Source organism: Aspergillus foveolatus (genome assembly GCF_047715535.1).
Source record: "Aspergillus foveolatus strain CBS 279.81 unplaced genomic scaffold BDW70scaffold_12, whole genome shotgun sequence".
Lineage (NCBI taxonomy): Eukaryota > Fungi > Ascomycota > Eurotiomycetes > Eurotiales > Aspergillaceae > Aspergillus > Aspergillus foveolatus.
The window spans coordinates 272,008-286,060 of NW_027396076.1; the positions used below are offsets into that span (position 1 = coordinate 272,008).

Sequence of the window (14,053 nt, forward strand, 5' to 3'; positions counted from 1 at the left end):
ACTACGCCCCTCCCCTTCACTCTCTGTTGGCCTTTGGTATTCAAGGCTGCAGGCTAACAGGGTGAGAGCACTTGAATAGGGGCTCACCCCTTGCGAGGCTTTGCAGTGGGAGTGTTCCCGTGTAATACAAGCGTTGGCTTTGCATTTTAATCGTTTTCCTTGAGTAAGAATGGCCTACCCATAATCTGGTATGCCATTTCTCATCCCGGTTGCTATTCACTGCTTGGACTTGTGTTGCTGATGGTATTTGTTGACCAACACGATGGAATGTGATGCAGCCCATACCTTTTCTCTGAGAACAGCGTTTTTTCCCTCTCGGTAGCGTCACACCCTCCCGAGTACTAGAATCTATCAGAAAGATGCACATATGAACTCCACACAGCCAAGGGGCTCCTCGTAGTATGGATTATTGACCTTGACGACACAAAACTAGGAAACGAATGGTTAGCCCGCGCAAACCTGCTGTGGTCCTGACATGTTCTTCCTGACGCCATAGACAGCTTATTTCTCTTCAAGGGCCGAGATCCTTTAGCTGAAGTTTTCGCTTATCGCTTATACTACATCGTATTTCCTCTACAATGGCTCCGTTATCCTATTAGCTGACAAGGTCCAGCTCTATCCTGATTTATTTCTAGATCGAGATAGTACGATGCCATTTTCCCAATTGAGCTGTGGGCTCGTAAGACTGTACAGTCTTTCTCTATGGTAATGAATGGCCCACTTGCCCCTTGATCCGTGCTACGAGAAAGCTTGAATTTTAACCGCGTATCTATGGTGGAACTGTGAATTTGGAGCGCTGGAAGTTGAGCAGGGTACCGGCATGGCCCGACTCGCCACAGTGGCGCATCTGCAGATCTCGATCCAGCCGCAGCTTTTATTGCCACACATTCCGTTCCCGTCGTTAGGCAAATTGGCTTCGAGGCCGTCAGTATTACATGACCAAATGAATCGCTGGGCTAACTATGTATCAACGCATATTCAAGCCACAACAAACAGCAGATGCGGATGCCTGCGAATGCTCGAGCTCAGCGACGAGTCGGATGGACTTGCACCTTCAGATGCAAGTTATCATATACGCTATGGCCAGCAGCATCCAGAAGAGGAAAAGGTTCTGTATTCTTTCTTGGTAATAAACGACACCTGACTTCGTTGGTTAGATCAGCAGCTTCAGCAGCTTCTTTGACATCTGGCAGCCACGTTGCCTATATAGAAATGCTCGGTTTGCATTGTGCGAAGTCACGGAATTTGTACTATAAACTACGTTGGTCAACTGCAGTCGAAGATTAATGTCCTTTGTCACTAATACTTGGCAGAAGTAGTTCTCAATCTGTGACCGCGGGGGCCTATAATGTGTCAAGGAGCGTCGCATCTCGGATTTTTACCAAATATCTTGTTCCTGTGAAGCGCCATTGCTACAAGTTGAACCACGCTAACCCTAGATAATGCCGAACCATCTGCCGACGCTTGGACACGAGGTATCCATGACGTTGAATGATTGAAGGATCAAAGGATTAAAGGATCAAAAATTGAAGGATTAAAGGATTGAAGCATAAGTACTATGCGATCGTGGTCGGCCATATCGCAGAACGGCCCCTGGTATACGTCCATCTCGGCCATATATCGGCCGAAAGGCCTTCTGATCGAAAAGGAGGAACATGATGCGCGCTCAATGATCTCGTCCGAGAAAACTACCGGGTGGAAAGTACAAAGAATAGGAATCGAACTTACGGTCTCGCTCTTGGACGACTTGAGTAAAGCACTGTTTGCTAAAAGGTTACAACATATGTACTGCCGAAGTAAGAGCGCGGGGTTGGAGGGGTTGGTGAGGGGTATAACCCTACCCCGGCGTTTTATTTGATCGGCACTATGGAGTAGGAGGACTTTACTCCGTGAGTCTGGTAGTACTTTTTGACATCAAACAATTACAATTGCTTTGCTTCTGGTTATCGCACTCCAGTGGAGCTAAATAATGGTGGATAGAGAATTCCGATATTATTGCTAATGCTCTCTCTATTTTCTGCAATGAGTCGAAATTTCGGAAAAGCCTGGCATATCTGGATCTCCCAACTCTGAAGGGTACTAGTGTACTTCTTTGAGTACGGTACTAAAGACTTTACTATTAGATATCGGCTTTGGTCATCCCTTATCAGCAAAGGCCACGCACCAATAGCAGAGTCAAGGTTGCATTAGTTAATGCTTGGCAGCCGATCCAGCAAGGCTTATGCCACAGTGGAAAGCGCCAGCTTCCGTTTTGCGTAAACCGGCACGGACAGAATCCCGCGCTACCCCGGTGAATGCTTTAGCAGGCACAGAGTGGCAAGTTAAAGAGCGAGGACTGGACGAAAGTGCCCGCTGCCGACTACCGAGAACTCCCCACGGGCTGTGCTGGTCACTGCTGATCGCGGCGCCGGTGAGAGCAGGACAGCGGTTAATCCCAGAGGGTCTTTTGGTTTGACGATTAGATTACTCACGCTGCTGATAAGAACGAAGACTGCTACTTACTGGAGGAGAAACTTCCTTCTGCTGGTATAGGGAAGTCTCCGTTGAGAGCAGTCGCCGTCCGCTGATGCCTGTCTATTTTCACTCCAGCTTTCGTTTACATACATTTCTCACTGTATCCCAAGATAGATCATAGTATAGAGTATTAAGATAGCATAGACGGAGTGGAGCAGTGATCGATAACTGCTCTTCAGTCAATAGTCCCCCGCCATACAGAAGGGCATATACAGCAGCGGCACGTGGGGCCCAGGCACAAAGTTCTTGGCATCGCACTCGCTTCTGATTTCCGGGCTTCCCCCTCTGACCGGAGCACAATCCTCCATCTCGCCAGGATACCAGAAAAGTCCACCGATCAGCGATGCGACGTCCAACGGAGTTTTGCAATGTCGCCGCCCAAGATGGCCACCGTGTAATTCCCGTTGATGGGGAATTGGCGAACTCTTACCTAATGCCACGAGAATGTCCCGGATTCCGCAAGCGGGTGGGCTTCCGCCCAGAGATAAGGACCGAATCTGTGACCTTAAACGTTCGACTAACACCCCGAACTTCGGCCCTGCTAGTATTAGCTTTGTGCTTAGCCCTCCCTTTCCGATCCTATGGTTCCTCCGATCCTGACCCTGGTTGACCAGTGATCCGGGGCCTTCAAGCCCTTCCACCGTGCCAGCCGACTTTCCCGCCAGATTTTAGTCGCCTCCCGTGGCCGCACCCAGGGATCTTCTCGTCCGACTCCGGCAGTATACTCATTCGCCGGCCTCCGCCAGGCCGCCGTCCGCCTCCCCCCACCACCCGTCTCCTCTGTCATACTTAAACCCGGTCGTGTGCCCCTCTTGTACGGTTTCTCTTTTACTTATCCATCAGAGTCCTTTGCTTCTCTGCTGCCTCGATTGCTTCAATTGTCTTCTCGCGGGCTCGGCGCATTCTTATAACCTTTGCCACATTATCTTATCAGCAATAAGCTTCTCGCGCAAAAATGTCTAACCTTCCCGTTGAGCCCGAGTTCGAGCAGGCCTACAAGGGTACGACCACTGTTAATGAATGGCCAATGACCACAGCTAATGTTTGCGCGCAGAGCTTGCCTCGACCCTCGAGAACTCCACCCTCTTCGAGCAGCACCCCGAATACCGACGGGCTCTCCAGGTCGTCTCCGTCCCCGAGCGCGTCATCCAGTTCCGTGTCGTTTGGGAGAACGACAAGGGCGAGGTTCAGATCAACCGCGGTTACCGTGTCCAGTTCAACTCCGCTCTCGGTCCCTACAAGGGTGGTCTCCGTTTCCACCCCTCCGTCAACCTCTCTATCCTGAAGTTCCTTGGCTTCGAGCAGATCTTCAAGAATGCTCTCACAGGACGTGCGTAACCGTTACTTCACTGGATATTTGCCAAGAGTACTAATTGGTATTAGTGAACATGGGTGGTGGCAAGGGTGGTTCCGACTTCGACCCAAAGGGCAAGTCTGACGCTGAGATTCGTCGCTTCTGTACCGCTTTCATGACCGAGCTCTGCAAGCACATCGGCGCGGACACTGACGTCCCTGCTGGTGATATCGGTGTTACTGGCCGTGAGATTGGTTTCCTTTTCGGCCAGTACCGCAGGATCCGCAACCAGTGGGAGGGTGTTCTCACTGGCAAGGGTGGCAGCTGGGGTGGTAGCTTGATCCGCCCTGAGGCCACTGGATACGGTGTTGTCTACTACGTTGAGCACATGATCAAGCACGTTACCGGCGGAAAGGAGTCCTTCGCCGGCAAGCGTGTCGCCATCTCCGGCTCCGGTAACGTTGCCCAGTACGCCGCTCTCAAGGTCATTGAGCTAGGTGGTTCCGTTGTCTCTCTTTCCGACTCCAAGGGCTCTCTCATTGTCAAGGATGAGTCCGCTTCTTTCACTCCTGAAGAGATCGCCCTCATTGCCGACCTCAAGGTTGCCCGCAAGCAACTCTCCGAGCTCGCCAACTCCTCCGCCTTCGCCGGCAAGTTCACCTACATCCCCGATGCTCGCCCCTGGACCAACATTCCCGGCAAGTTCGAGGTTGCTCTCCCCTCTGCCACTCAGAACGAAGTCTCCGGCGAGGAAGCCGAGCACCTCATCAAGTCCGGTGTCCGCTACATTGCTGAGGGTTCCAACATGGGCTGCACCCAGGCCGCCATCGACATCTTCGAGGCCCACCGCAACGCCAACCCCGGCGATGCCATCTGGTACGCCCCCGGTAAGGCCGCCAACGCTGGTGGTGTCGCCGTCTCTGGTCTTGAGATGGCTCAGAACTCTGCTCGTCTTTCCTGGACATCCGAGGAGGTCGACGCTCGCCTCAAGGACATCATGGAGGACTGCTTCAAGAACGGTCTCGAGACTGCTCAGAAGTTCGCTACTCCTGCCAAGGGCGTCCTGCCTTCCCTCGTCACCGGTTCCAACATTGCCGGTTTCACCAAGGTCGCCGAGGCCATGAAGGACCAGGGAGACTGGTGGTGAACTAGCCCCGTCTCCTAATGTTGATGTTGATGCATGATGATGATTCCTACGTTTATTACAGCCTTTCGGGTTTCGGTCTTGTTACGATCTTACCATTCTTAGCGTGGATAGAGGCGCCGGATTCGTTTCTACTATGCTTTTACCTGTAGATAGACTTTTTTGCATAGTTTTAGTATATTATACCATAGACGATTTTATTCTTACCCTTTTCCTAGTCATGTACAAGCACTATCCACATTCTGAATAGTCCAGTATGAAATTTATACTCAAAAAAATTTAATGCCCAGAATAGTCTCGCGATAAGCGCGGCCATATTGTATCGCGTTCTTTGAGCCTCAATAGTTCGGATTTATTATCGTGATTGGCTCGGACCATTATCATGTGACTATACTAATAATTCACGTGATTAGCTCTTGCTTCCACGCTTCGGAATTAAGATGAATGAAGCTTCATGAACAACAAAATGCCCATGCTCTGGGACAAAATATCGAAAATCGAAACTGGCTGAGCACGACTATACATGCAGTCTCGGAATACCCAGAGCATGGCCAGCGAACAATGGAGGGCGTTCGTGCAGCGCTGTTTATTGCATCGGATTGATGCCGCCGAATTCAGAGACCTGAGCATGCTGCTCTTTCAGCGCTGTCCGATCGGCGACTTATTGCTTACAGAGACGTTGTTGCAAGCGCGTCTATCAACGGGCATAAAATGGGATCCCCTACTCCCGGTATACATTGACTGTCTCTGTAGAATGGGGCGAGTCCAGATCCCGACGGTGCTGACTTCGCTGCTCAAGCATTCGTCTATCCAAGACAAGCCCTCCCCTGGCGCTGACGTGGCGTCTGTGAAGAAGAAGGCGAAACCAAGGGCCAAGTGCTATACTTTGATGACCGATATCCGGATCATCCAGGATGCGATGCTGTCAATCAATTCGGGGACGACGGTCAAGACTCTCCTAGAGGTTATCCATACCTTTTGTGCTATTGCGGATTGGATACAGGCAATCATTGCCTGGCATAATAGCCAGCTTGATGCCGACCAGCCGGCCGGGATGATGGGGTCGCCCGATGCGATGCTCTTGTTTGAGGCTGTGGGGATCTTGCTTTCGGTTCTAGCTGGGACTACGAAGGGAATAGAGGTTCTCTCTGCAGGTCCTCATGAGGGTGCGCTCCTAATATCGTGACTTTGAATTATGACTGATGTTTTATAGCGACCAAAATACGGATTGGTCAGGCTCTTTCAGCATATCTTCCTCTCTGTGCTGAGATGTATCCTCCCTTGCATAATCGGCTCGACGGTTTGCAAAAGCAGTTCAATCTGTATGGGCAGCCGCCATCCAAACTGGACGTTACGATGATGGAGAATGTTAATGTCAACGCACTCCAATTCGAAGCGTCTGTGATGGACGGGCCTACTATGCACTCTAGAGCTGGTCTCTACGTATATATCAATGCGATGGTAGGTCTTTTTACCTTCCCAGAGTCCGGAGCTAACTGTTTAGCTTGTTGGACGTCCTCTGGTTGATGACAGTATATTGCTCAACTATCTCTATAATCGCTATGCAGTAAGTATTCTGCTTTGACATTAAACTCCATCAACTGATGGTCCAGGAACACTACGACGTCCTCATTGAGGAGATAATAACGGCGTCATTTGACGTTCTGTCCAACGCAATGTACCGCAATGAATCCGCGAGAACGATGCTTCTTTTCCGCTCGTTTTTAGTCAACAAACTGCCACCATTCTTTGCGGCAATGCTGGCCGTCCCAATGGTAACGTTCCCGATGGAAGAGTGCATCAGCCACGCCCTGAGCCGGATAGACCCGAACATTTTCCCATCATTCTCGCAGATGTTCTCAATGCAGGGCAATGCAGCCCTATCAGACGTGCGGCAGGAGTTTCTTTTCTCTTGTGCCTCACACAAGTTAATACCGGAATCCAGCATCGAGCGGTTGTTAGGTGAAAATCCGATGCAGACTCTACCTGTTGGAGGCTCTTATATGAAGGATGAGCTTAAGGCGCAGATTAGCGCCAACCACGAACGTGCGGAGCAGTTGATTAGTGATATCGAATCGACTGAGGGCAATGCCGGTGCGATCGTCGGTGCTATCACAGAAGTGTGTCTCTCCCAGTCTCTTTGGTAGTTTTACGCTAATGTCGAAGGTGATGCATGACCTCTGCATGCAAAAGGAAACAATGACGTTAAAAAACATTTGCAACTCGTTATCACGCCGACCACAGTCTCTCGACGTTATGCTGCTCTTCCGCAGCCCAAGGCAGATCTTGCAGCCGCTGTGCGCATTGCTCGATTCCTGGCACTGGGACGAAGATCAGGGAGAGAGTCAGCCGGTGTACGATGAATTTGGGAGTATTCTGTTGCTGGTGCTGACCTTCAAGTACCGGTACGATTTACGGCCGTGGGACCTGGGCATCACAAGCAACAATTCGTTCATTATCAAATTGATTGAGCAGGGCTCATCTAGCCAGAAGCTAGACGAACTAACCGAAAAGCAGAATAAGAACCTGGGTGAATGGATAGCAGCACTATTTATCGCCGAGGGCATCAGCGAGGAAACTATGTCGGCGTGCAGTCCACAGGAATTCTACATGCTTGTCTCGACACTCTTCAACCAAAGCTTAGGCGCGTGTGAAGCGGGGAAGCTGGAGTTCGATACACTGAAAGGGGGCTTCGAGTGTAAGTCCTCCAATTCCAACTAAAGCTTTTTTTGTTCTGACTACCCCAGATCTCCTCGAACCATTCCTCCTCCCTTCCCTCGTTGTCGCACTAACCTGGCTCGGCAACCACATCTGGGAAAGCGAAGCAGACCCAACTATCCCGCTAAGAACCCTCCAGTCCTTAGTATCACCCAGTTCGATATCTGGCGAGGCGCGTGAGATCCACCTCACGGTTTTGAACATCACTGCACGCTCGCTGGAAGAGCAGCTCAAAGACGTCCGTGCCCGCCATCCCACACGAACAGACATCAAGCCTATCCTTGATGCTCTGGATCCATGTCTCTCCTTCCAGCGAACAGCAAGCTGCCATAAATCTGAGCTTGAGCCATGGACTACACATAACCCTGGTGGGCTTCTAGGTAGTATCCGGGCAACATTCCAATCGCTTGTACTTTGGAGCACAAGTCCCGATGTCTCAATGGCTCCGCCTTCATATACGCATCGCCAGGTCATAACTGCGATCCGCACCCTAGGCGCTTCTCGCTTACTGGCCGCACTCCTCGACGAACTTAAATTTCAAACCGAGTCGAATCCAGGGACAGCAGGTATCGCCCTCGACATTGCAGCAAGCATTGTTTCCGCCCCACTCTCGGAGACCTTCGCCTTCGACCAGTTCCAAACGCATCATGATCACTCCACGTCAAAAGAGTCGGAACAAGCACACCGCTACTCGATCCTCAACCTCCGCGACGCTCTCAATACGCAGCATGAGTCAGTTCCCAAGTTATCTGAAAAAGACCCCCTGCGCGCGGAAATCATCGTCCGTCTCTATCGCCGTGTAAATACTCTCCTCGCCCCGCCTGCGCAGGTAGCGCCTAACCTCGACATGAACATGGGCATGAACGTCAACGTCAATATGAACATGAACAACATTATCGAAGACATGCACCTTGATTCTTCTGGTGACGGCGCCTCGAACCAGAACATGAATATGAACATGGAGACGGACACCCGTACACAAGCCCAGGAACAAGGACATAACAACGAACAGGTGAACCTCAACCAAATAATGGATAATGCTGCGGCGGCTGTGGGAATGGATATGGATATGAACATGGGCGGGGGAGGAGATGGGATGGGTGTTGGTGTTGGCGTTGGTGGATTGGGACTTGGCGAGGTCGACCAAAGTATTGATGATGTGTTAAATGCCGCCGAGATGAATCCCGAATTTCTGGATCTGGATATGGAGGGGATGTTTCAGTGACTGACTTGATCTCTGCCTATAGGAATATATAGTTATGCTGTTTCATTGTGTGAATTGGGTAGCATAATAATGACATGATGGTACTGAAAAAAATATATTTGTAAATGCCAAAATGGTTCCAGAATCCGAACCCTTCACCCTATCTCAATCTTCATATTCCTATAGCACAACACATAGCAAGTGAACTAGTAGCGAACAGAGGCCAACATCACCCAATTCCATGTTCTCTCGTACCTGCTCTGCTCTGGTCTCTTAGATAATCCCCTCTCTACTATCATATATGTACCCATCAGCAATGAAACCCTTACACACAAGAATGGACGATAATCAACTCAGCCAAACACCCACCTACTTATCTACCTACCAATTGGTAGGCCTGTCATCCCAAGTAATCAAGTGGCAGGAGCGACTTCACGAAGGTGTCACCTTCCCTGCCTGCTTCGCCAGATCTCCCTGCAACCTCGCCACGCTGTCGGCAATGCCGCTGTGCGGCATGACAGTGTCAAGGAGCTTGAGATCACCGACGGGAAGGTTGGGGAGTTGTCTTGTGTTTAGTGCTGACATGGGGATCGGGAGCGCGAGGGCCAGCGGTAAATAAGACGTGAAGGCGAGCGTTGTGAGGACCGTGGCCAGAGTGAGTTGCATATTTGGCGGATTGCGTTTGATATTATTGCTTTATAGGATTCGAAGTTTTGTTAATATGAGGAGTATGGTGTAGGCGCGTGAGGCGGAGATTTGGTGTTTGGATAAATTGTCCTTGGTTGATCCGATTGAGAGTTCGATAGAGCTAGGGTGATCTAGTTAATAAATGAGAAACTTTATAGAAAAGTTCTTGTCCTGGAGGAGACATGCGGTCGGTGTCTATATAAACCTACGTTCACTCTAGCTGAGCTCGCCTAGCGCCATATCCTTCTACGTACCTACATTATTCGACGCGATCCCTTCCGACACGCGACGCGACGCTATGCATCTGGGCAATGTAGATGTATAGGAGAAAATCTGCGTTTAGGGTTGTGGTAGTGCAAGGGGATGGAATGTTTGAAAGGAAGCCACCCCCTCTCAAGGGATAAGCATTGAGAGCGCGTTGCACTCACGTCTTGCCTGCTTAGCATGAAACAAATACGAACAAATTTGATTCCTGATACTAGGCACTGCGTACTCTGGCTGACCGGACGGGGCTCATTCTACATGCAATTGAGTGGCTAGTCACCTGATGTTGGGCTGGCAGTTGAAGTAAAAATCCTCTAGGTCGTGAATGCAGTATAGAGATCAAATTGCCGACAAGAGATGGAATCAATCACTGACCCCTTTCGCTTTTCCTACGGCCTATGCAATGCAACCACAATTCGCTCAGATGATATACATGCGAAAGAAAATAAATGAGGCAATGCCAAACTCCAAACAAACTCACACCAAGTGTTATGTTATGCATATATTCAAATCCCACCGGGTATCATTCATGCATCATATATAGCAAAAAAGACAATTCCACCCAATAAGGAAAGAGAGAAGGTAAGACTATATACGTGACATTTCGTCACTCGTACTAGAAACGTCCTTTGCCCGCGTGCGCTGAAAATCCACAACGTCAACATCGGCGCCAGAGTCACCCTCGACGGAGTCCGACCTTGATCTTGATGCCACGGAATTCGGACCCGAGAAGTCCACGCTAGGCAATGGGTCTGCATCGTCGAGGACGCTCCGCTGGCGGGAAAGAACACCGCCTTCAGAGGGATTAGCTTTCTCGGAAGGAAGGACATTAGTAGCCTGTGCGCGGCCCTGCCGGCGGCTGCGCCGGCGGGTATGCCGGAGGTGTTCGTTCGGCACGGGGTCCACCTGCTTTTTGGCCGCTGGGACAAGATTAAGGTAAACCGGAAATAGAGCGCCGGCTGCAAATAGCGCAACGAGGACGCTGTATGAATCGAGTGTGCTATTCGCTGCTAGTTGCGCGCCATATCGCGCAAAAGGTAGGAACGCGCCGCCGCTGATAGCGATGGTGAGTAAAGAAGCTGCTGTCTTTGTGTGTCGGCCGGTGCCGCGAAGTGCAATAGCAAAAATAATGCTGAAGGCGCCGCTCTCGAAAAGGAAAACCATCATGGCGCTGGCGATCGCTGCGGTGCCAGTGGTATGCATACATAATGCGGCGAAGACGACCATGCCGATGTAGGAAAGAAGGAGGATCCATCGGGGTTTGAGGAACCATTGCAGGAAGGCGGCGAGGAAGCGACCGACGGCGAAGATGGCGCGGCCGATTGTGAGGTAGGTGAATTCGCTGAGCGGAGGATCGGTATATGCCGTCGCGATTAGGGCTCCAAAACCTGTAGAGAAGACTTCCTGCCCAGCTACGTAGAAAAACTGGGACCAAATGCCCAAAGCAAGGGTCATCCAAACAACTGGAATTCCGAAGGGGGCGGTGCGGTTATCGTCCCGTCGGCGATTAGCGAGTTCCTCCAAATCTTCGTCTGACGCCTCTGGGATGGGTAGGTAGTAAAAGGCCAGTGCGAGGAGCACGTCAAACAAGGCAATTGCAAGATACGTCCACTGCACATCAACTAGTGAGGAGACATCGGTCACGCTGCGAAACAGGACCTTTTTGGCGAGCAAAGGCGAGAGGACGCTCCCGACAGCTTGAACACCTTGTGATATATTTAATCGCACTTCCGAATTCTCGAGCGGTCCGCAGAGCGAGATAAACGGATTCGCTGCAGTTTCGAGAATTGCGAGCCCGCACCCGGTAATAAAATTGGACACGAGAAAAGCAGAATACGATGTCAACACGGCGGAAGGCCAGAAAATCAGCGAACCGCAGGCGTAGAAGCACAAGCCGGTGATAAAGGTCGACTTGAAACCCCAGTGCTTGAGCACTGGACGACCAACTAGCGGCGGAGCCACCAGATATCCCCCAAAGTATACGCAATGGAGACCAAGAGACCGCCAGCTGTCCAATCGCACAATCTGCTGGAACTGTTCATTGAGAATATCCAGAAATCCGTACGCGAAGCCCCAGAGGAAGAACAGGACAGTCGTTATCGCATTTGGAGCGATTGACTCCTTGTTGCTCAATTTTAGCATATTGGCCGGCTTCTTCATATTGACAAAATCGAAGAAAGTCATGCTGCGCGGGTCTGAGGTGCTCGTATGTGTGGTTGTGTTGGCTTCGGGGTCAGTGTGTGTCGTGGCCACGGTAGGTCCTGTCGCAATCTCTGTAAGCCGCGGATCTAGCGAGTCGCTGAAAATGGCATCTGCGACTTGCATCTGCGATGGCCCTGACGGCGGTAGCGGGGGGTCGGATGGATTCGTTTGCGTGCCTCCAGAGCTGTCGCGGATCAATTTCGGGACCAACCTGGCGACCAGCGGTTTCAGACTAGGAACGCAGGCGCACATAACCGAGACATTGACCTCTACGACAGACCACATGAACGAGAGCGACGCATACCCTGAAGAGATCAGTGTTGGTTCTGGGGAATAAAGACCGCCTAATACATACAAGCAAAGTCCTCCCCTCCATAATTCTGTATGTGGATTTGACGGAGAGCAATCTCTCGGTCGGTTGTAGCCTCCTGCAGATATGCAATGCGGATAACATCAACGACAGCCACGAAAAAACCAAAGCTGAATGTAACGACGAGGATGATCTTTTGTTTCTGCGGCAGCCGCATGCGCGTCAAAATCGGGTTCGGAAGGACCAAGATTGCTAGATCGGTGATAATATTGACCGGCGACGAGGATAAATATAAGGTCAGGATATCGGTGCAATGCGCGTCAGCAGGGAGCTGCGCAGCGAAAGCGTCTTCGACGGGTCGGCATTGGAAGATGTTGACAAAGGTGAGAGCCAGGCCGGCGGCATTGACGACGAACAGAGTGGCATAGTTTGCGTAGCGGAAGATCTTCTCGCCTTGAGTGAGGGTGAGGTAGAAGACTAAAATGGAGGACTTGACGGCCATCAAGGCGGGATTCTAGCGAAGCGCGCGGAAATGAGCGGAAAATCCCGGCCGCTGCACAGAAAAAAAGACTCACATATAGAACGGTAAAGGCATAATTAGCGCTGCTGAGAGACGATCTTGCAGTGACAGGGATGTCGACATCATGAAGACCAAGCCCTTTTTTAGTGGCATAAAAGAGAGCCGTGGAAAATCCCAGGTCAATGAGCTGGTGAAGGAAGTAAATCAGTATGCGATCGGACCTAGGTGATTGGGCCATGCAACCATACCCACGCCAGGAGCATCAAATAGTCGTGCAGGGCGAGTCTCCGGACAATCCAGATGCGCGAGACGAAGCGGAGGGCGACGAAGATGGTAGCAAGGCTAAAGAAAACGATGGAGACAACGAGGACTTCGGGTCTGCGGTCCTCCATGGTGTAACGGCTCACTTGGGAAAGTGCGAGAAATCCATGGCCGCTAAAGATGTCCAAAATTCCTACGCTATTGATGAAAGAGAGTGGGAGGGTGTGTGGAAAGTAAAGGAAGAGGTCAGGACTCGATGATACACACGAGCAGAGAAAAAGAGGGAGATTCTGGGGTTGAGAGAAGGTTCAAGGGCCAGAGAGACGAGACCCGAAGGGGAAATGGGTCCAGGACCAGACGGAAGCGAGGGGAAGAGTAAAACAGGGCAAGTTGTGCCGCGTGGGTCAAGGGATTACATCTCACTAAAGCGCCAATACTCAATAACTCTCAGGCTTGACCCTTGGTTAAAAGTGTGTGAATCGTGGATTCCCAATAGGAGCGAGGAGCTCCCGTCCCAAGGATTCCAAACCGCTAACAGAATGGCCCAATAATGCTGATGATGCACTCGACTCGTGGAGGTCGACCGAGAGAGATACCCCGGACTCTTAATTAGTTCCAACCCACTGGAACTGAACCCGGGGAAACGACCGCTTGAGGCTATCCAGTATCGCGCCACCGGTCTTCGGGCAAATATCTCGTGGATCCTTCCATTATTGGCGGTGAATCTTGCAACGACAACTCACAGCCTCGTCCAGCTGACCGCCGGCAACCCATAATTGGGTTGGAGTAGAAGTTGACCACCGGTCCCAAGTCGCCAATCACTGCAAAGACAGACCGACAGTTCATGCTAGCAACGGTTCTACAATGGATCAAGTTAACCTACAAGACTACAGAATGCCGAAAACACTTGATTCATAACATCATAAAACCAGCGG

General features: G+C 50.9%; 3 protein-coding genes across 3 annotated transcripts; 2 read left to right on the plus strand and 1 right to left on the minus strand.

Moving 5' to 3' along the window:
* Window positions 1–3,263: 3,263 nt before the first annotated feature.
* BDW70DRAFT_132188 (glutamate dehydrogenase) lies at window positions 3,264–5,158 on the plus strand. The gene is made up of 3 exons (XM_073736117.1): window positions 3,264–3,515; window positions 3,569–3,844; window positions 3,898–5,158. Exons 1-3 carry the CDS (start codon window positions 3,470–3,472, stop codon window positions 4,953–4,955), a joined length of 1,380 nt encoding a protein of 459 aa, XP_073598021.1. The 5' UTR covers window positions 3,264–3,469; the 3' UTR covers window positions 4,956–5,158.
* Window positions 5,159–5,443: 285 nt separating this feature from the next.
* nut1 (putative RNA polymerase II mediator complex subunit Nut1) lies at window positions 5,444–8,895 on the plus strand (the record flags this gene model as incomplete). The annotated part of the gene is made up of 6 exons (XM_073741941.1): window positions 5,444–6,118; window positions 6,166–6,413; window positions 6,457–6,519; window positions 6,566–7,072; window positions 7,119–7,650; window positions 7,700–8,895. The coding sequence occupies exons 1-6, from the start codon at window positions 5,476–5,478 to the stop codon at window positions 8,893–8,895; spliced, it is 3,189 nt and encodes a 1,062-aa protein (XP_073598022.1). The 5' UTR covers window positions 5,444–5,475.
* A 1,496-nt stretch (window positions 8,896–10,391) lies between these two features.
* BDW70DRAFT_16261 (putative MFS monosaccharide transporter) lies at window positions 10,392–13,354 on the minus strand. The gene is made up of 4 exons (XM_073741156.1): window positions 13,106–13,354; window positions 12,913–13,044; window positions 12,383–12,851; window positions 10,392–12,332 (listed from the first exon to the last, which is right to left on the minus strand). The coding sequence occupies exons 1-4, from the start codon at window positions 13,247–13,249 to the stop codon at window positions 10,414–10,416; spliced, it is 2,664 nt and encodes an 887-aa protein (XP_073598023.1). The 5' UTR covers window positions 13,250–13,354; the 3' UTR covers window positions 10,392–10,413.
* Window positions 13,355–14,053: the final 699 nt, after the last annotated feature.

Coding starts and splice junctions, on each gene's coding strand:
- BDW70DRAFT_132188 (XM_073736117.1), top strand. CDS start 3,470: ATGTCTAACCTTCCCGTTGAGCCCGAGTTCGAGCAGGCCTACAAGG. Junction 3,516..3,568: donor GTTCGAGCAGGCCTACAAGG/GTACGACCACTG, acceptor GTTTGCGCGCAG/AGCTTGCCTCGACCCTCGAG. Junction 3,845..3,897: donor CAAGAATGCTCTCACAGGAC/GTGCGTAACCGT, acceptor AATTGGTATTAG/TGAACATGGGTGGTGGCAAG.
- BDW70DRAFT_16261 (XM_073741156.1), bottom strand. CDS start 13,249: ATGGAGGACCGCAGACCCGAAGTCCTCGTTGTCTCCATCGTTTTCTTT. Junction 12,852..12,912: donor ATGCCTTTACCGTTCTATAT/GTGAGTCTTTTT, acceptor GCGCTTCGCTAG/AATCCCGCCTTGATGGCCGT. Junction 12,333..12,382: donor TGGAGGGGAGGACTTTGCTT/GTATGTATTAGG, acceptor TGATCTCTTCAG/GGTATGCGTCGCTCTCGTTC.